The sequence below is a fragment of the Pongo pygmaeus genome, chromosome 5 (assembly GCF_028885625.2).
Source record: "Pongo pygmaeus isolate AG05252 chromosome 5, NHGRI_mPonPyg2-v2.0_pri, whole genome shotgun sequence".
NCBI classification, from domain to species: domain Eukaryota; kingdom Metazoa; phylum Chordata; class Mammalia; order Primates; family Hominidae; genus Pongo; species Pongo pygmaeus.
The window spans coordinates 25,589,377-25,612,454 of NC_072378.2; the positions used below are offsets into that span (position 1 = coordinate 25,589,377).

At 38.9% G+C, this 23,078-nt stretch overlaps 1 protein-coding gene across 9 annotated transcripts in view; it reads left to right on the forward strand.

The window, feature by feature from the left end:
* Positions 1-23,078, forward strand: part of CARMIL1 (capping protein regulator and myosin 1 linker 1) — a 354,404-nt gene that overhangs the window by 219,151 nt on the left and 112,175 nt on the right. For all 9 annotated transcript variants that reach the window (XM_054493464.2, XM_054493465.2, XM_054493468.2 and 6 more), the window contains 2 exons: positions 11,390-11,494; positions 16,448-16,517. In XM_054493464.2, coding sequence (XP_054349439.1) covers positions 11,390-11,494; positions 16,448-16,517 — 175 coding nt within the window. The remainder of the gene's footprint in view (positions 1-11,389; positions 11,495-16,447; positions 16,518-23,078) is intronic.

Below are 23,078 nucleotides of genomic sequence, written 5' to 3' on the forward strand. Positions count from 1 at the left end.
CATCATTTCTCTCTGGAAGTCATACACATCATTTCTCCCTGGAAGTCATACACATCATTTCTCTCTGGAAGTCATACACATCATTTCTCTCTGGAAGTCATACACATCATTTCTCTCTGGAAGTCATACACATCATTTCTCTCTGGAAGTCATACACATCATTTCTCTCTGGAAGTCATACACATCATTTCTCTCTGGAAGTCATACACATCATTTCTCTCTGGAAGTCATACACATCATTTCTCTCTGGAAGTCATACACATCATTTCTCTCTGGAAGTCATACACATCATTTCTCTCTGGAAGTCATACACATCATTTCTCTCTGGAAGTCATGCACATCATTTCTCTCTGGAAGTCATGCACATCATTTCTCTCTGGAAGTCATGCACATCATTTCTCTCTGGAAGTCATACACATCATTTCTCTCTGGAAGTCATACACATCATTTCTCTCTGGAAGTCATACACATCATTTCTCTCTGGAAGTCATACACATCATTTCTCTCTGGAAGTCATACACATCATTTCTCTCTGGAAGTCATACACATCATTTCTCTCTGGAAGTCATGCACATCATTTCTCTCTGGAAGTCATGCACATCATTTCTCTCTGGAAGTCATGCACATCATTTCTCTCTGGAAGTCATGCACATCATTTCTCTCTGGAAGTCATGCACATCATTTCTCTCTGGAAGTCATGCACATCATTTCTCTCTGGAAGTCATACACATCATTTCTCTCTGGAAGTCATACACATCATTTCTCTCTGGAAGTCATACACATCATTTCTCTCTGGAAGTCATACACATCATTTCTCCCTGGAAGTCATACACATCATTTCTCTCTGGAAGTCATACACATCATTTCTCTCTGGAAGTCATACACATCATTTCTCTCTGGAAGTCATACACATCATTTCTCTCTGGAAGTCATACACATCATTTCTCTCTGGAAGTCATACACATCATTTCTCTCTGGAAGTCATACACATCATTTCTCTCTGGAAGTCATACACATCATTTCTCTCTGGAAGTCATGCACATCATTTCTCTCTGGAAGTCATGCACATCATTTCTCTCTGGAAGTCATGCACATCATTTCTCTCTGGAAGTCATGCACATCATTTCTCTCTGGAAGTCATGCACATCATTTCTCTCTGGAAGTCATACACATCATTTCTCTCTGGAAGTCATACACATCATTTCTCTCTGGAAGTCATACACATCATTTCTCTCTGGAAGTCATACACATCATTTCTCTCTGGAAGTCATACACATCATTTCTCTCTGGAAGTCATACACATCATTTCTCTCTGGAAGTCATACACATCATTTCTCTCTGGAAGTCATACACATCATTTCTCTCTGGAAGTCATACACATCATTTCTCTCTGGAAGTCATACACATCATTTCTCTCTGGAAGTCATACACATCATTTCTCTCTGGAAGTCATACACATCATTTCTCTCTGGAAGTCATGCACATCATTTCTCTCTGGAAGTCATGCACATCATTTCTCTCTGGAAGTCATGCACATCATTTCTCTCTGGAAGTCATACACATCATTTCTCTCTGGAAGTCATACACATCATTTCTCTCTGGAAGTCATACACATCATTTCTCCCTGGAAGTCATACACATCATTTCTCTCTGGAAGTCATACACATCATTTCTCTCTGGAAGTCATACACATCATTTCTCTCTGGAAGTCATACACATCATTTCTCTCTGGAAGTCATACACATCATTTCTCTCTGGAAGTCATACACATCATTTCTCTCTGGAAGTCATACACATCATTTCTCTCTGGAAGTCATACACATCATTTCTCTCTGGAAGTCATACACATCATTTCTCTCTGGAAGTCATACACATCATTTCTCTCTGGAAGTCATACACATCATTTCTCTCTGGAAGTCATGCACATCATTTCTCTCTGGAAGTCATGCACATCATTTCTCTCTGGAAGTCATACACATCATTTCTCTCTGGAAGTCATACACATCATTTCTCTCTGGAAGTCATACACATCATTTCTCTCTGGAAGTCATACACATCATTTCTCTCTGGAAGTCATACACATCATTTCTCTCTGGAAGTCATACACATCATTTCTCTCTGGAAGTCATACACATCATTTCTCTCTGGAAGTCATACACATCATTTCTCTCTGGAAGTCATGCACATCATTTCTCTCTGGAAGTCATACACATCATTTCTCTCTGGAAGTCATGCACATCATTTCTCTCTGGAAGTCATGCACATCATTTCTCTCTGGAAGTCATGCACATCATTTCTCTCTGGAAGTCATGCACATCATTTCTCTCTGGAAGTCATACACATCATTTCTCTCTGGAAGTCATACACATCATTTCTCTCTGGAAGTCATACACATCATTTCTCCCTGGAAGTCATACACATCATTTCTCTCTGGAAGTCATACACATCATTTCTCTCTGGAAGTCATACACATCATTTCTCTCTGGAAGTCATACACATCATTTCTCTCTGGAAGTCATACACATCATTTCTCTCTGGAAGTCATACACATCATTTCTCTCTGGAAGTCATACACATCATTTCTCTCTGGAAGTCATGCACATCATTTCTCTCTGGAAGTCATACACATCATTTCTCTCTGGAAGTCATGCACATCATTTCTCTCTGGAAGTCATGCACATCATTTCTCTCTGGAAGTCATGCACATCATTTCTCTCTGGAAGTCATGCACATCATTTCTCTCTGGAAGTCATACACATCATTTCTCTCTGGAAGTCATACACATCATTTCTCTCTGGAAGTCATACACATCATTTCTCCCTGGAAGTCATACACATCATTTCTCTCTGGAAGTCATACACATCATTTCTCTCTGGAAGTCATACACATCATTTCTCTCTGGAAGTCATACACATCATTTCTCTCTGGAAGTCATACACATCATTTCTCTCTGGAAGTCATACACATCATTTCTCTCTGGAAGTCATACACATCATTTCTCTCTGGAAGTCATACACATCATTTCTCTCTGGAAGTCATACACATCATTTCTCTCTGGAAGTCATACACATCATTTCTCTCTGGAAGTCATACACATCATTTCTCTCTGGAAGTCATACACATCATTTCTCTCTGGAAGTCATGCACATCATTTCTCTCTGGAAGTCATGCACATCATTTCTCTCTGGAAGTCATGCACATCATTTCTCTCTGGAAGTCATGCACATCATTTCTCTCTGGAAGTCATGCACATCATTTCTCTCTGGAAGTCATGCACATCATTTCTCTCTGGAAGTCATGCACATCATTTCTCTCTGGAAGTCATGCACATCATTTCTCTCTGGAAGTCATACACATCATTTCTCTCTGGAAGTCATACACATCATTTCTCTCTGGAAGTCATACACATCATTTCTCTCTGGAAGTCATACACATCATTTCTCTCTGGAAGTCATACACATCATTTCTCTCTGGAAGTCATACACATCATTTCTCTCTGGAAGTCATACACATCATTTCTCTCTGGAAGTCATACACATCATTTCTCTCTGGAAGTCATACACATCATTTCTCTCTGGAAGTCATACACATCATTTCTCTCTGGAAGTCATACACATCATTTCTCTCTGGAAGTCATACACATCATTTCTCTCTGGAAGTCATACACATCATTTCTCTCTGGAAGTCATACACATCATTTCTCTCTGGAAGTCATACACATCATTTCTCTCTGGAAGTCATACACATCATTTCTCTCTGGAAGTCATACACATCATTTCTCTCTGGAAGTCATACACATCATTTCTCTCTGGAAGTCATACACATCATTTCTCTCTGGAAGTCATACACATCATTTCTCTCTGGAAGTCATACACATCATTTCTCTCTGGAAGTCATACACATCATTTCTCTCTGGAAGTCATACACATCATTTCTCTCTGGAAGTCATACACATCATTTCTCTCTGGAAGTCATACACATCATTTCTCTCTGGAAGTCATACACATCATTTCTCTCTGGAAGTCATACACATCATTTCTCTCTGGAAGTCATACACATCATTTCTCTCTGGAAGTCATACACATCATTTCTCTCTGGAAGTCATACACATCATTTCTCTCTGGAAGTCATGCACATCATTTCTCTCTGGAAGTCATGCACATCATTTCTCTCTGGAAGTCATACACATCATTTCTCTCTGGAAGTCATACACATCATTTCTCTCTGGAAGTCATGCACATCATTTCTCTCTGGAAGTCATACACATCATTTCTCTCTGGAAGTCATGCACATCATTTCTCTCTGGAAGTCATACACATCATTTCTCTCTGGAAGTCATACACATCATTTCTCCCTGGAAGTCATACACATCATTTCTCTCTGGAAGTCATACACATCATTTCTCTCTGGAAGTCATACACATCATTTCTCTCTGGAAGTCATGCACATCATTTCTCTCTGGAAGTCATACACATCATTTCTCTCTGGAAGTCATACACATCATTTCTCTCTGGAAGTCATGCACATCATTTCTCTCTGGAAGTCATACACATCATTTCTCTCTGGAAGTCATGCACATCATTTCTCTCTGGAAGTCATACACATCATTTCTCTCTGGAAGTCATACACATCATTTCTCCTGGAAGTCATACACATCATTTCTCTCTGGAAGTCATACACATCATTTCTCTCTGGAAGTCATACACATCATTTCTCTCTGGAAGTCATGCACATCATTTCTCTCTGGAAGTCATACACATCATTTCTCTCTGGAAGTCATACACATCATTTCTCTCTGGAAGTCATACACATCATTTCTCTCTGGAAGTCATACACATCATTTCTCTCTGGAAGTCATACACATCATTTCTCTCTGGAAGTCATACACATCATTTCTCTCTGGAAGTCATACACATCATTTCTCTCTGGAAGTCATACACATCATTTCTCTCTGGAAGTCATACACATCATTTCTCTCTGGAAGTCATACACATCATTTCTCTCTGGAAGTCATACACATCATTTCTCTCTGGAAGTCATGCACATCATTTCTCTCTGGAAGTCATACACATCATTTCTCTCTGGAAGTCATACACATCATTTCTCTCTGGAAGTCATACACATCATTTCTCTCTGGAAGTCATACACATCATTTCTCTCTGGAAGTCATACACATCATTTCTCTCTGGAAGTCATACACATCATTTCTCTCTGGAAGTCATACACATCATTTCTCTCTGGAAGTCATACACATCATTTCTCTCTGGAAGTCATACACATCATTTCTCTCTGGAAGTCATACACATCATTTCTCTCTGGAAGTCATACACATCATTTCTCTCTGGAAGTCATACACATCATTTCTCTCTGGAAGTCATACACATCATTTCTCTCTGGAAGTCATACACATCATTTCTCTCTGGAAGTCATGCACATCATTTCTCTCTGGAAGTCATACACATCATTTCTCTCTGGAAGTCATACACATCATTTCTCTCTGGAAGTCATGCACATCATTTCTCTCTGGAAGTCATGCACATCATTTCTCTCTGGAAGTCATACACATCATTTCTCTCTGGAAGTCATACACATCATTTCTCTCTGGAAGTCATACACATCATTTCTCTCTGGAAGTCATACACATCATTTCTCTCTGGAAGTCATACACATCATTTCTCCCTGGAAGTCATACACATCATTTCTCTCTGGAAGTCATACACATCATTTCTCTCTGGAAGTCATACACATCATTTCTCTCTGGAAGTCATACACATCATTTCTCTCTGGAAGTCATGCACATCATTTCTCTCTGGAAGTCATGCACATCATTTCTCTCTGGAAGTCATGCACATCATTTCTCTCTGGAAGTCATACACATCATTTCTCTCTGGAAGTCATACACATCATTTCTCTCTGGAAGTCATACACATCATTTCTCCCTGGAAGTCATACACATCATTTCTCTCTGGAAGTCATACACATCATTTCTCTCTGGAAGTCATACACATCATTTCTCTCTGGAAGTCATACACATCATTTCTCTCTGGAAGTCATACACATCATTTCTCTCTGGAAGTCATACACATCATTTCTCTCTGGAAGTCATACACATCATTTCTCTCTGGAAGTCATACACATCATTTCTCTCTGGAAGTCATACACATCATTTCTCTCTGGAAGTCATACACATCATTTCTCTCTGGAAGTCATACACATCATTTCTCTCTGGAAGTCATGCACATCATTTCTCTCTGGAAGTCATGCACATCATTTCTCTCTGGAAGTCATGCACATCATTTCTCTCTGGAAGTCATACACATCATTTCTCTCTGGAAGTCATACACATCATTTCTCTCTGGAAGTCATACACATCATTTCTCTCTGGAAGTCATACACATCATTTCTCTCTGGAAGTCATACACATCATTTCTCTCTGGAAGTCATACACATCATTTCTCTCTGGAAGTCATGCACATCATTTCTCTCTGGAAGTCATGCACATCATTTCTCTCTGGAAGTCATGCACATCATTTCTCTCTGGAAGTCATGCACATCATTTCTCTCTGGAAGTCATGCACATCATTTCTCTCTGGAAGTCATGCACATCATTTCTCTCTGGAAGTCATACACATCATTTCTCTCTGGAAGTCATACACATCATTTCTCTCTGGAAGTCATACACATCATTTCTCTCTGGAAGTCATACACATCATTTCTCCCTGGAAGTCATACACATCATTTCTCTCTGGAAGTCATACACATCATTTCTCTCTGGAAGTCATACACATCATTTCTCTCTGGAAGTCATACACATCATTTCTCTCTGGAAGTCATACACATCATTTCTCTCTGGAAGTCATACACATCATTTCTCTCTGGAAGTCATACACATCATTTCTCTCTGGAAGTCATACACATCATTTCTCTCTGGAAGTCATGCACATCATTTCTCTCTGGAAGTCATGCACATCATTTCTCTCTGGAAGTCATGCACATCATTTCTCTCTGGAAGTCATGCACATCATTTCTCTCTGGAAGTCATGCACATCATTTCTCTCTGGAAGTCATACACATCATTTCTCTCTGGAAGTCATACACATCATTTCTCTCTGGAAGTCATACACATCATTTCTCTCTGGAAGTCATACACATCATTTCTCCCTGGAAGTCATACACATCATTTCTCTCTGGAAGTCATACACATCATTTCTCTCTGGAAGTCATACACATCATTTCTCTCTGGAAGTCATACACATCATTTCTCTCTGGAAGTCATACACATCATTTCTCTCTGGAAGTCATACACATCATTTCTCTCTGGAAGTCATACACATCATTTCTCTCTGGAAGTCATACACATCATTTCTCTCTGGAAGTCATGCACATCATTTCTCTCTGGAAGTCATGCACATCATTTCTCTCTGGAAGTCATGCACATCATTTCTCTCTGGAAGTCATACACATCATTTCTCTCTGGAAGTCATACACATCATTTCTCTCTGGAAGTCATACACATCATTTCTCCCTGGAAGTCATACACATCATTTCTCTCTGGAAGTCATACACATCATTTCTCTCTGGAAGTCATACACATCATTTCTCTCTGGAAGTCATACACATCATTTCTCTCTGGAAGTCATACACATCATTTCTCTCTGGAAGTCATACACATCATTTCTCTCTGGAAGTCATACACATCATTTCTCTCTGGAAGTCATACACATCATTTCTCTCTGGAAGTCATACACATCATTTCTCTCTGGAAGTCATACACATCATTTCTCTCTGGAAGTCATACACATCATTTCTCTCTGGAAGTCATGCACATCATTTCTCTCTGGAAGTCATGCACATCATTTCTCTCTGGAAGTCATACACATCATTTCTCTCTGGAAGTCATACACATCATTTCTCTCTGGAAGTCATACACATCATTTCTCTCTGGAAGTCATACACATCATTTCTCTCTGGAAGTCATACACATCATTTCTCTCTGGAAGTCATACACATCATTTCTCTCTGGAAGTCATACACATCATTTCTCTCTGGAAGTCATACACATCATTTCTCTCTGGAAGTCATGCACATCATTTCTCTCTGGAAGTCATACACATCATTTCTCTCTGGAAGTCATGCACATCATTTCTCTCTGGAAGTCATGCACATCATTTCTCTCTGGAAGTCATGCACATCATTTCTCTCTGGAAGTCATGCACATCATTTCTCTCTGGAAGTCATACACATCATTTCTCTCTGGAAGTCATACACATCATTTCTCTCTGGAAGTCATACACATCATTTCTCCCTGGAAGTCATACACATCATTTCTCTCTGGAAGTCATACACATCATTTCTCTCTGGAAGTCATACACATCATTTCTCTCTGGAAGTCATACACATCATTTCTCTCTGGAAGTCATACACATCATTTCTCTCTGGAAGTCATACACATCATTTCTCTCTGGAAGTCATACACATCATTTCTCTCTGGAAGTCATACACATCATTTCTCTCTGGAAGTCATACACATCATTTCTCTCTGGAAGTCATACACATCATTTCTCTCTGGAAGTCATACACATCATTTCTCTCTGGAAGTCATACACATCATTTCTCTCTGGAAGTCATGCACATCATTTCTCTCTGGAAGTCATGCACATCATTTCTCTCTGGAAGTCATGCACATCATTTCTCTCTGGAAGTCATGCACATCATTTCTCTCTGGAAGTCATGCACATCATTTCTCTCTGGAAGTCATGCACATCATTTCTCTCTGGAAGTCATGCACATCATTTCTCTCTGGAAGTCATGCACATCATTTCTCTCTGGAAGTCATACACATCATTTCTCTCTGGAAGTCATACACATCATTTCTCTCTGGAAGTCATACACATCATTTCTCTCTGGAAGTCATACACATCATTTCTCTCTGGAAGTCATACACATCATTTCTCTCTGGAAGTCATACACATCATTTCTCTCTGGAAGTCATACACATCATTTCTCTCTGGAAGTCATACACATCATTTCTCTCTGGAAGTCATACACATCATTTCTCTCTGGAAGTCATACACATCATTTCTCTCTGGAAGTCATACACATCATTTCTCTCTGGAAGTCATACACATCATTTCTCTCTGGAAGTCATACACATCATTTCTCTCTGGAAGTCATACACATCATTTCTCTCTGGAAGTCATACACATCATTTCTCTCTGGAAGTCATACACATCATTTCTCTCTGGAAGTCATACACATCATTTCTCTCTGGAAGTCATACACATCATTTCTCTCTGGAAGTCATACACATCATTTCTCTCTGGAAGTCATACACATCATTTCTCTCTGGAAGTCATACACATCATTTCTCTCTGGAAGTCATACACATCATTTCTCTCTGGAAGTCATACACATCATTTCTCTCTGGAAGTCATACACATCATTTCTCTCTGGAAGTCATACACATCATTTCTCTCTGGAAGTCATACACATCATTTCTCTCTGGAAGTCATACACATCATTTCTCTCTGGAAGTCATACACATCATTTCTCTCTGGAAGTCATACACATCATTTCTCTCTGGAAGTCATACACATCATTTCTCTCTGGAAGTCATACACATCATTTCTCTCTGGAAGTCATACACATCATTTCTCTCTGGAAGTCATACACATCATTTCTCTCTGGAAGTCATACACATCATTTCTCTCTGGAAGTCATACACATCATTTCTCTCTGGAAGTCATGCACATCATTTCTCTCTGGAAGTCATGCACATCATTTCTCTCTGGAAGTCATGCACATCATTTCTCTCTGGAAGTCATGCACATCATTTCTCTCTGGAAGTCATGCACATCATTTCTCTCTGGAAGTCATGCACATCATTTCTCTCTGGAAGTCATGCACATCATTTCTCTCTGGAAGTCATACACATCATTTCTCTCTGGAAGTCATGCACATCATTTCTCTCTGGAAGTCATGCACATCATTTCTCTCTGGAAGTCATACACATCATTTCTCTCTGGAAGTCATACACATCATTTCTGCTCACGTCTCACTGGCCAAAGAGAGTCACATGGCCAAGCCTGCTGTCAGTGGAGGGATGAAGCATTATCCTTCTTCAAAAAGGGGCAGTGAATATTTGGAAACACTGGAATACTCAACACTAAGACAGAATAACAGGAGAAGAAATATATTTAGAGTAAGTTAACAGTATTTTCTCAGGAGAAAGTGAACAAGAATATACAAGCTTACATTGTTCCACTATATGGAAACAGAGTTGTTTGAGATTTCTTATATCACACAGTCTACCAGAATTCTCTTTCCTCTTAGTTTTATTTTTCATCTTCTCAGATATTTTGGTTGTTTAGATTTTTCTTCTCAAATAGCCTTCAATTGTCCTGTTTTAAAACTTAAAAAAAAAAACTGTCAAATATTGACAGATTTTCCCAGAGCTCTGTACATTAAATATTATTGAATATTATGTGGTTGAGCTAAACCACTAGGATGCCCTCTGCCCTGAGATTCCATGAGTCCCTCCACAGAATGTGAATAACTATCATTAAGTGAGTGCTTACTCTTCATCAGCCTAAGTGCTTTACATATACTGACTTATTCAATCCTTCCATCATTTCTATCAGATAGAACAGAACAAACACAGTGTTAAGATTCCACCTTGGACTCTTGAATCCTGTTTTTCTTAAACCCTTATTATATAGTGTTGATGCTACCTTATTATTGAGCTGTATGATTTGATCCACATACTTTTCTCTGTAGTAGCAAGGGGATGTATTCGGAGGTTATAGCCATTTTATTTGGTAGTTTTGTCTTTCACTGTTCTAATAGTTGGCCTGAAATGATTAGGTTTGTGGTATGGACATACTAGCTGAATAGGCTATTTGTAATGCAGGCTTCCTGCCATTTGGACTTTCTGTGCTGTTTTAGCTCAACATCAGATCACAGTCTTGTTGCATGTGAAACCTGCTACATCTAAAAACATTGCCACATGCAGGTATTGATCTCTAACATTTTGTGCCACCAGTGGGAAAGCTTTTAAATTGGTGAGAAATACACATCTTCTCTGACCTCCTATTTTTAAAAATTCCAAACATGGAGTTTCCTGATCAAGAGGTAAAACAAAATGAATTCATTGGCTATGAAGAATAGCAATGAATTATTTTGTGGACTAAATATTTCTTTACCTCACTTAAGTGGTTCCTTTAATGATATTGGATTTATGGCTTTAGGTTTTGGACATTTATTTGTTTCTATTTACTTTTAAATTTCTACAGAAAATATGACTGCTTTGTAGATTTCACAGTGTCTGAATAATCAATGAATATGTTTGATGAAGGTGTAACCGCTTGTATACCTCTTGTGTTTTTTTCAGGAAAGGAAAAGAAGTACCTCCATCTTTCAAGCAATTTTTTAGTAGTTCTCTGGCTTTGATGCACATCAACCTTTCAGGCACAAAACTGTCTCCTGAGCCCTTAAAGTGAGTGGTTAATTCACTTTCTCCAGAGCTTTTAAAGTTCAACTTGTTTTTACGAATGTGCTTGAGGGAAGGGAGAAAGATATATAATCCAAAGACAAAAACCACAGATGAGAATGCCTTTTTACTCTGGGGCAGAAAAATAAATTAAAATTTTAAAAAGTACATTGTGCGCTATTGATATTATTGCATCTTCTAAGAAAAAACATCTTTTGGTTTATGACCTTGGCAGGAGTCACTGATCTACAAAAGTTATACTCCCAGGTACTTACTATTGCTTTTATATTAACCTCTGTTCATTCCATTTCAGGCATATTCGTTCGTGTGTGTGTGTGTGTGTGTGTGTGTGTGTGTGTGTGTTTTCATCAGCATTTACTCTAAATCTTTCTACTAATAGTAATAAACTCTAAACACATTGTATGTATGCAACAGAATGAATTTTTAGCTACTTTGGTTTCTGAATTACTGAGGTTAGTATGGGCTATTTGGCACTTTTATTTGGCAGCCAACTTATGGGTTAATATCCCTAGTGTAGGTATAGTGGTGAAGTTAAAATTGTTAGCTAAATTGAGGTTTGAGAATAATTTATTATCCTTGACATTTCTGTTCACTATTGCCAGAAAGAGTCAAAAGTTTAGTGTACAAGTTCAGTGAATTTGACTGTAGGGTCAAATTCTCTTTGAGTCTAAAGAAGATATTTTCAAGTAGTTATGATTATGAAAGTTGTCAGATATGCTCAAATGTATGCATGGATTTCTCCCTTCCCAGCTGACTGTAAATTAGCATTTAATTTTTCCCTCGTAATGTGTATGAAATGTTAAAATTAATGTCTGCTATTCATCTTACTAGAAAATTAATTTTCATTTAATTTATAAATTTTCTTTTCCTTTTTTATTTCTGTTTTGAGAGGTATGAAGTTCTTGATTTCATATAGTACCAGATGACCAAAACAATGGATGCCTTTAAAAAAGTAGATCCAGGCTGGGTGCGGTGTCTCACGCCTGTAATCTCAGCACTCTGGAAGGCCGAGGTGGGCAGATCACTTGAGGTCAGGAGTTCGAGACCAGCTTGGCCAACATGGTGAAATCCCGACTCTACTAAAAATACAAAAATTAGCCAGGCATGGTGGTGCGTGCCTGTAGTCCCAGCTACTCAGGAGGCTGAGGTGGGAGAATCGTTTGAACCCGGGAGGCGGAGTTTGCAGTGAGCTGAGATTGCGCCACTGCCAGCCTGGCAACAGAGTGAGACTCCATCTCCAAAAAAAAAAAAAAAAAAAGTAGATCCAGTCAAGTGCTGAAAAAAAAGTCTGATGTTATGTTATAGCAGGCTTAAAAAATGTTGAGTTAATATATTAGGGATCCTTAAATATAACAGCCACAAATAATAAACACCTCATGATTTGGCTGTTTGTATGGATATTAAGAAAGCTATCAGAATCGTATTCTAAAGTTCCATTATAATCATTCTCATTTACGTATTTCATTCAAGTAATACTTACTGAGCATCTACAATGTGCTAGACACCGGATGACAGGATAGGAAGCAAAACCAGAGAGGGTCCTTGTCCTGGTAATATATCAGCAGGAAATCAGCATATTCAGAATAGTTTTCTATTTTTAATTCTTTCAATGTTGTTTACTTTTGTATAATATAGAGTAACATTTTATTGGTTAATGTAACTGATTTTGTGGAATATTTCACTTTGCAACAAGGCTGGACTTACTGTACTTTGTTGCACATATATACCTGTAAATGTTGTACTTCAAAGATATTTTGTAATTGTTAAATCTTGGACCTGATGTTATTGGTGTGAATGTTTGATAGTGTTAAATCAGTAGTCTTTTCAGCTCTGTGTTTTAATCAGTAAAAATTTTAATATGGGGAGAAAGCCTTCATGGCTGAAGATTGTGTAAATAAAATTCCATGTATACATTTAATGTGATATAATTATTTGAAAAGATAACACAAAACTGAAGTTCTCAGGTTTATGTGTGAGAGGGTGAGGATGAAAAGGAATTTGCACAGTACTACCCTAAACTAGACACTGCGCTGGGTGCTTACATATGGCCTGTCACCTTTAATGTGGATGACAGTGATGAGAAGTTAGTATCATTATCCCCATTTTACAGCGGAGGATATTGAGGCTCAGAGAAGCTAAGTAATTTGCCCCAAATCTCTGTTGAAGATTGGGTTTCCTGAGGAGCCGACTTTGAGATGGAGATTCGCAAGCAGGATATTTATAAGGACATTCTCTTGGGATTACCACCGGTGAAAAAGGAAGGGGGAGAAAGCAGGATCAGGCAAAAGGGAGAAGCTGCACTGGGAGGCTCTTCCAGTAAAGAGGAAGACCCCACAGTGGGTTCTGGGAAGTGCTTGGCAGTGTCCACTGCTCTCAGCCAGCTGTCATGGGCTCAGCAGTGTTCTCTACCTCATTCCACCTTCAACTGCAGAAACCCTTGTTTCTCTAAGGGTTTGGGATTAGTAGCTATGAGAGAATAAATGAAAGCAACACAATTTCTTTTGAGACAATGCTTTAAGTTTGGACGTAACAATATTTTTCCCCACAAGTTTCCCACTTAATTTGAGATTCTTTTACAAGCAAATTGGGGAAGTAGAGTGTTACGTGGGAGGTGGCAGGGGGAAGCAAGACAAAGAATATGACTGCTTACTTCATTGTTGCAATTTTCCTTTGAGGCCTTTTTTGGTCCATGTTAATGTATTTCAAGGGGGTTTAGAGAACATGGTGACGCTGTTCCTTGGTGTTTTCTAAAATTGCTAGAATAGACTGTTTCATGTGAGTCCCAAGGATGCTCCTTGCTCCAGCATCACTCAGAGTGCAGTGTGAGTTCCTGCTTACTGCTCATTCTTGGTCTTTTGTTTTCCCTCCCCCAAGCCTTTCTTCCTGGACATCCCCTTTCTCCCTGTCGTGTGGTACCCCTTCTCTGTGACCCCATCTTTCTGGCTGAGTATTTTTCATAAACCTGTTGAATGTGCTACCCTGAAATTATAACTAGTGCCACCGATCTGGAGCTGGAAGAATTTAATACAAATTGTTTTCTTAAGCAATTTTGCAATAGCGATTGAGGATCTAGAAGATGGTTGTTAAGGCAATTTTGCCATCATTAGGTTAGAATAAACAATATATTTTGCTATAGAATTTTTCCCCAGTGCCCAGTATGCTTTATTGTATTTGTTCTTTTATTTTACTAGGGACAGTTTCTATAGGTTATTTATTTTTACTAGTCTCATGAGTTGTTGCCTCCTAATCATTGGCCTTCTATAATTAAATGCCTTAAGCATATCATTTGTTTTCTTGGCCTTAATTCACATGTGAGAAAAGTAGGAAGTATTTTCCTTCCACATAAGCACCATAAAAATGCAATGTTGAAATATGTGTCTAAATCCTAGAAACTCAGCGTATGTTGGAAATAAAAGGGACCTCTTTGGTAATATCCTAATTCTCTCATTTTACTGACAAGAACTTGAGACACACACGAAAAGTGATGTGCTTAAGGTCATTCAACCATTACTTGCTCGGCTGGGATGTGAGGACTGGCCTTTTGGTTTTCAGCCTCCAGCGCTTTCACTGACTCAGTACTGGCACCCATGAAAGAAAGGGGACATAAGTAATTTTTAGGAAAAGAGAAGCAATTTAATAAGTAATTGAACAAGTACACAGATGAGATATACCCAGTCTTTCTCATAGGACAGTGTTTTAGAATAAGGGACTAGTGAACTGAATTTAAAAAAGTGAAAAGGAAGGCACTCACCTCCAGCCTCCTAACAGGGTCAGGGAGTGGAAGAAGGGGGGCTTTTCATAGCTGGAGGCAGCCAAGCGCCTATGTGTTCCATGCCACTGCTGGAGTTCTCTCTTAGTAGATAAAGCCAGAGAATCACTAGAAAAGAAAGTCTCAGAGACTTGGGCATAAAATAATTCCCTACCTTCCCACCTCACCCTTATCCTAGGGTATTTTTGGGGTATGCTGAGTGGAGGTCCTTTTCCTGGAAACATGGAAAACAGGTAGTCACCCCCAGTTAATAAATACCTGGTTTCCACTCTTCTAGTACTTACCACTGGCAGCCTTGTGGTAGAGTTATTGGCACACATATCTGTTTGCCTTGCTTGAGAGCAGGAACCATCTTATGCTCATCTCTATGTTTTTCACAAAGTCTGATTTAGGGTCTTCTGTCCACTTGGTATAATTTAGTGGTTGTGTGTGCATGTGTGAATTTTCTGTTTCAAGCTTGCTTGATGGTGTTGGATTTTATAGGACTGACTTGTCAAAGTGGATCCAAGTGATTAGTCTAATCTCCTCAATTTGCAGATGAGAAAATTCCTTTTCAGAGCAGTGATATGATTTGTCCCGGCCCAGCAGGTAGTTGGACAGGCAGGATCCTGGACTCCAATTCAAGACATGTGCCTTGTTTTATACCCTTGCCCACCCACTACTGTAGGTCGTTTAATAAACTCATCTAGATATAATTTCACATCCTGGTATACTACAGAGACTGACTTCCTCACTTACATATTCCTTAGGGAAAACTAGCTTTACTTTGTGACTCTAATAACAATTGCTTAATAATATTCTAAACATTATTAAAGCTCTTCTCAAGCAGATGCAGGTGGGAATTTATCTGTGATGAGCACAATTTAATTTCAATATGCAATTAGGTGTGCTGTTGGTTTATTTGCATGGGAATAGCAATCCTACCAGGTTTTACATTTATGATGGGCTGGCTGCCTGTCAGGCAAAAGAATGCTGCAGAGTCAGTTTTTCACTGTAGTTGTGAGGCAGAAATGCAGTTGGCATTTTAAAAAGTAAGAGGGTGCTTGGTGCTTGACCTGTGATTCAGAAAAGGCAGTCTTCTTTCTCTAGGCTTTATTCAGTGTGCTTACATTTTTTGTTTTGGGCAATGTGTGGAATGTGTATCTAATATGTGTGTTTCCTCCCCTCAGAGCACTGTTATTGGGCCTGGCTTGTAATCATAACTTGAAAGGGGTTTCTCTGGATCTCAGCAACTGTGAGGTAAGAACACCCTTAGATTGTATACTGGAATAGATAATAGCCTCAACCGCTTTGCCTTTTTCCTGGATAAAATGTGATACTGTGATTCCACAGGGTGTAAATGAAGCAGAAAAATAAATTATACAAGTTTCTAACATTCTGTATTTTGCAAGTTTCATCTACAGACAGCCACAGAACATCATTTAGAAAGCTTTCAAGTATGTTTTTAATGACTTGGGTTTTGTTGTTGTTCCATTCTTGGTGCCGGATGGCTGAGTATTTTATGATGAAGCCTTGAGATATAAAACCATAGACTTGCTTTGCCATCATGAAAATGAAACATGCAGCATTTGTTGCAAGGGACAAATGTGTAAAACCTAACTTGGATTTTGTAGAGCGTGAAAGAGAGGCTGTCTTATTAATTTTACTTTTTAATATCTTGATTTAAAACAAGAAAATTAACATACCTCTAGAAAGTATAGCAATTTCAAACACTTCCTATCAAAGAGCTCATAAGAAGAATTGAGACTAAAGTGTCTATATATATATATATATATATATATGTTTGTTTTTTTTTTTCTTCTTTTTTTGAGATGGAGTTTTGCTCTGTCGCTCAGGCTGGAGTACAGTGGCACGATTTCGGCTCACTGCAAGCTCTGCCTCCTGGGTTCACGCCATTCTCCTGCCTCAGCCTCCCGAGCAGCTGGGACTACAGGCGCCCGCCACCACGCCCGGCTAATTTTTTTTGCATTTTTAGTAGAGACGGGGTTTCACTGTGTTAGCCAGGGGTTTCACTGTGTTAGCCAGGATGGTCTCGATCTCCTGACCTCGTGATCCGCCCGCCTCAGCCTCTCAAAGTGCTGGGATTACAGGCGTGAGCCACCGCGCCCGGCCTAAAGTGTCTATGTTTTACAGGGCACCTAAACTTCTACTATGTTGAAACTTTTACTTTGTGTGACTAGTAAGAAAATACCCGGATACAAATTATATGGCTTGTTCAGAGCCTGACTTAACATGTCAAGCTTTATCACTTCTTCCCAGGAATGGAGATGGAAGTCTCCTCATTCCTATTCCCGGGACTTTACACTCACTGTTCTCTCTTCCCCAGCACTCCTCCCATGTCCCTCTTCCTTCCCTTCCCCAAGACCTCCCTCTCTTTGAGGAATTAACTCACGTGCAGTCTCCTGCATGCGTGCATCAGCTTCCTAGGCTATGCAATCCTGGATGAATTGGTTAATATCACTAAATCTCAATTTCTGTGCCTGCAAAATGGAGATAATAGTAACTCTCCCAATGGGTTGTTAGGAAGTTTAAAGGAGCTCTTTTTGAAAAGTGCTTCTTAGGGTATCTGGTGCGCAGAAAAGTTATTTGCTCTTGCTGTTTTCCTGTCTGTCTGCCAAGTTTCTTCCCTGCCTGCTTCAGCCCTTTGTGATCTTGATCTTTTCTAATTGTTTAGCACTTAATGATAATAGCATGCACTTGGACACTAAATCGCTAATAGTACCTTGCACAGATATTAAATTAACTCCTGTATGCTTGGATGTAACTTTCTGGAGGGCAGTATTTATGTCATACTATATTTTGTATTTCCCCTATCTCCTAGCAAAATGTCAGGCACCAAGCCAATACTAAATATTGAATAAGATTAATGGTTTGCCTCTATGAAAATTCTAGAAATGGACAAGTCTGAATTTGTACCATATAAATTGTTAGTGTAGTATTTTTCATTAGTTTCAAGCTGGAGTGAACACCAGTTATGTGATTTAACAGTCTTGTTGTTTTGAAAAAAGAAAAGCAAAAAACAATACAAAAAGACATATTGTAAAAAAAAAAAAAAAAAACAAACCCAAGCAATAGAACCCTAAAAAACTAACCTTGCGTTGTGGAATTTTCATATGCAAATTAATGATCTTTCATTTATAAAAACAGACTATAAAGTAGAAACCAAATCTGGTAATATTAATTAATTATTTGTTTACCAGCACTTTACTGAAGGGCATGCCAATAGTAATTTTATTTTTAATTAGGGGAGGAGTGAGAGATGAAGGGGGTGGAATAGGTTATTCTGTCAAACAAACGAACAAAAAAACAACAACAAAAAAAACACCAGGCTGGGCGCAGTCAATGCCTGTAATCCCAGCAGTTTGGGAGGCCTAGGCGGGTGGATCACGAGGTCAGGAGTTCAAGACCAGCCTGGCCAAGATGGTGACCCTGTCTCTACTAAAAATACAAAAATTAGCTGGGTGTGGTGGCGGGTGCCTGTAATCCCAGCTACTCAGGAGGCTGAGGCAGAGAACTGCTTGAACCTGGGGGGCGGAGGTTGCAGTGAGCTGAGATTGTACCAATGCAGTCCAGCCTGGGTGACAGCTAGACTCTATCTCAAATAAAAAAAAACAAAAAAAAAAAGTTGGTAAGTTGGTGTAAACTTTACTGCTCTACCAGATCAAACTACTAAATTAGCGATAACTTCTAATGTGGTTTTACAATCCTGATTAAATATCGTGACTGCCAGCAGTCTAACATCTTTTATTCAGTTCTGTGATAAAGCTGGGATGGGTATAAGTGATCATCTGGTTCCTTAATTATAGGTAAACTGAGGTCGAAAGAAGTGGAAATAATATACCTCACCAATGGCAGATCCATGCTGCAAATACTCTGTCCTCATTCTCTTTTGCTAATAGTAATATTGACTGTGATAATTATTAGACTACTAAGTATGGTTAGGCATTTTCTTCTCAAATAAATTGATAGGGGCCATGTTGCCAAAGATTGCTATATACCTTGTTCCTTAAACTCCTTTATGATCTATTGGGAATAACTTTCAGATAGTTATAGTAGATGAACCCTATAAAACTGATATTTTGCATGTCAAAAATTGCAGACTATTGGCAGTTTCATGAAGTTCAACTTAATTGCTAGTAGACTTAATAATCTTTTTAACAAAGGCAGGAATTCAGGTCAAATGGTTAATCTCTGATGATGGGATTGAACAGTATTATTATGATAATTCCAACTACATTTTGGCCTTTCACTTATGCATTATATGATAAATTGATACTGCCGATATGGGGAAGTCTTGAAAGTATTGTAGTACCATGTTCTCCCCACTTATAACTTGAATCACAGTACTGGTGACCACATTTATAAAGTCACGTGTTATATTGATGCATGAAAGTTGGCAAAACACAAAATTGTTTTTCTAAACTATGTTATATTGTTTTATCACATTTTGTTTCTTAGGCCTAGATGTCCACATTTAAGTAGGTTTCAGTTTGCTTATCTTCATGATATAATAAATCTCCCCCCAAAAGTGTTTGGATTTCCAATATAATTCATGCTGGAATGCTTGACACTTTGAGTGTTAACTGTTTGAGTCTTTAATCATCTGTGTTTGATATTGCAGAGTTTATGTAATCCTCTTAGAAAGAAGCTCTTACTATCATGGAAGTTTAAAATCATGAATATTTATATTTTCTTTCTGCCTGTTCTCTATTTAGCAACAAACCCTCTCCGCTGTTAGCATACCAGTTGAAATCATAGCAGCTTCAGCCCTTGACTTTCCCTGATGATCAGATAAATCTAGTCTTAAAATCCAAAAGGTGGTGAGAAATGAAATTTCTCCTTGATACCATTGTCATCTTGGGAGGTTATTTTTCTGAGGATGACTTACTCAGGATGAGGGGCTGGCAGACCTAGGATGAGTCAAGGTCCAGAGCATTCGGCTGGCAGGTGTTGATCATCGTGCTTGGGGCCGGTGGGGGGTTGGGGGGTGGGGGTGTTTTCCTGCAGTTTCTGATGTGGGCTCCGTAAGAACTCAACGCATCCTGTGGGTACCTCTAATACAAGTCCACCTCAGCCAGGGAAACAGAAGCTATTGTGAGATACCTTGATGTCATCTTATATTTATAACTAGGTGATTAATTTTAATATAAAACCTCTACTATATAGAATTTTTGATCCAGATTTATTTCTTCTCCTGGTAGGGGGAATAAATCCAGTGATTGATTTTATAATCAGATTAGTATGAGTGTTATAGAGGATAAATGATTGTAAAAGATGGTAGTTGAGATTATTGGGAGGAAAGGGGAAAACAGTCTTAAAGTAGGAAATAAAAGTGTTTGGACACGGAGCTTAGAATAACTTAAGCAACTTATTTTTGATTTTGCCATATGCCGGTTCCTTTACTGTTCATTCTCACCTTTCCTAATAAGTTGGCTTGTAGTTCTCAGGGTATTCTTTATTCCCCTGAAATAGGCATTTTACACTCAATTTGAATGAGAGAGGAGACTTACACTTCATGCTATTAAAAAAAAAAAGTTCCCTGTGGGTATTTAGAACTTATGGAGTTGCTTACTTACAATACAAACATCATCATTATTTGGAAAATTAAATCTAAAATGTTGGTCTCTATTCTTTTGGATCTGTGATAGCTAAGGTAATAAGCACTGAAATTAACCTTACATTTTCGGATAACTTCCATACTTATAGGAAAAAACTTCTGTGTTCCTTAAGGCATTTTGCATTAATTATATCATCACCTCTCTTTCTTTCCCTTGGTCTTTTAGTACTGAAAAGGAGTCTCTTTTGTGTATGAAAATGACTCAAAGTAGTTATGGGAGGCAAAAGAGTGAGCCAAGGGTGAGCACTTTGGAATCAAAAGGCCCCCTTTGAAACCTGGCTCAGTTACTTAGCTTATTAGGTGACTCACCTTCTTTCAGCCTTTGCTGCTCATCTATTGAATGGAAATAATGGTTTCCAGGGCTAGCGTCTGGTACAACATCACTACGCCAGCCCAGCATATGTGAGCCATCATCTGGGGAGTAAAAGATTTGAGATGGAGGAGCTTTATTTGGAATGTCAGAATTGACATCATAGGTCAGTATTGCCCTTCTAAGAATTTTTATTTAGAAGCTTTATAAATATTCAGTCTTTACCAAAACATTTTTGGGAATTGCCTTCAAAGCTATTTTACATCTTTCAAGAAGGATTACTCTCATCAGCTTATGGTGAGACAAATTCTTCTTGAAACCTGATTTTTTGATGCAAGACAGTGTTATACTTCATGGCCAGATTAGCTTCAGAATGGCCTGTGGCTGATCCTTATTCATTCTCAAAGGGTAAGGATTTAGTGTCAGTACAGATGTTCAGAGAAATGTGTGTGTTCCATTGGCCTCTAGGTTAGTTCTGAAGAGCTTCAAAACCATTTCTATGGCAGTAGTGATATTGGCATTCATGAGTAGTATTCCCATGTACCCAAGTATCTGAAGAGAGGCAATGGATCTTTCATTCTCTCTTTTTTTTTTTAATTGAGATGAAGTTTTGCTCTGTCATCAAGGCTGGAGTGCAGTTGTGCAATCTTGGCTCACTGCAACCTGCACCTCCGGGGTTCAAGCTATTCTCCTGCCTCAGCCTTATGAGTAGCTGGGATTACAGACATATGCCACTGTGTCTGGCTAATTTTTATATTATTAGTAGAGATGGGGTTTTACCATGTTGGCCAGGCTGGTCTCGAACTCCTGACCTCAAGTAATCCACCTACCTCGGCCTCTCAAAGTGCTGGGATTACAGGTATGAGCTCCTATGCCTGGCCATGTGCATTCTTGTATGTTTAAAAATCTTATAACTTCATAGTTATACATTAAGAGAAGAGTTGGTAAATGCTGGGACTAAATTCTTCAAACAGTCTCCTTCCAAATGAGAGACAAAAGTCTCTAATACTTCAGAGAAGATGCAAAGGGCAATTAATTATAGCTGTGGCTTAGTTGTAGGCCTGGGTGTGGGAGTTAGTTTCTTTAAGTGGAAGCTTTTCTGAAGATGATCCTACAGTTTATTGCAATTCATGATGAGTAGAAAAAAGAGCACCAAATACTGACATTTGTAATGAGTTTTGCAGCAATTGAATACAAGCTTTTGAGACAGTTTCATTCCATTTGATAGTCATTCAACCAACCTTGAGGCAAGCATTATTGTAGTGCCCCTCACCTATCACTTCCCTGTCAGGCCAGATACGGCATGCAGAATTGCAAATGTTTCACGCGACAGGATGCATATATAAAAGCAATGAATATCTGCGACTATTTGCACCTTGAAAATGACTGTATTTGCCTGGGCATGATGGCTCATGCCTGTCATCCCAGCACTTTGGGAGGCCAAGGCAGGCAGATCACTTAAGGTCAGGAGTTCAGGACCAGCCTGGCTAACATGGTGAAACCCGTCTCTACTAAAAATACAAAAATTAGCTAGGCATGGTAGTGCACGCCTGTAATCCCAGCTACTTGGGACCCTGAGACAGGAGAATCGCTTGAACCTGGGAGGTAGAGGTTGCAGTCAAGATCGTGCCATTGCACTCCAGCCTGGGAGACAGTGACTCTGTCTCAAACAAACAAACAAACAAAAAAAGAAAACAACTGTGTTTATATACATCCTTCTTAGGTACTAGATTGTTATTTGGCATCAAATCCTGCTAGAAAGTGGACATTATGAACTGGATGTTGTCTAATCATTTTTTCTGTCCTTGGAGAAACCTACACCATTTAGTTTTATGTATGAAAATTTCCCAGGATAAAAATTAATTAAAAAAAA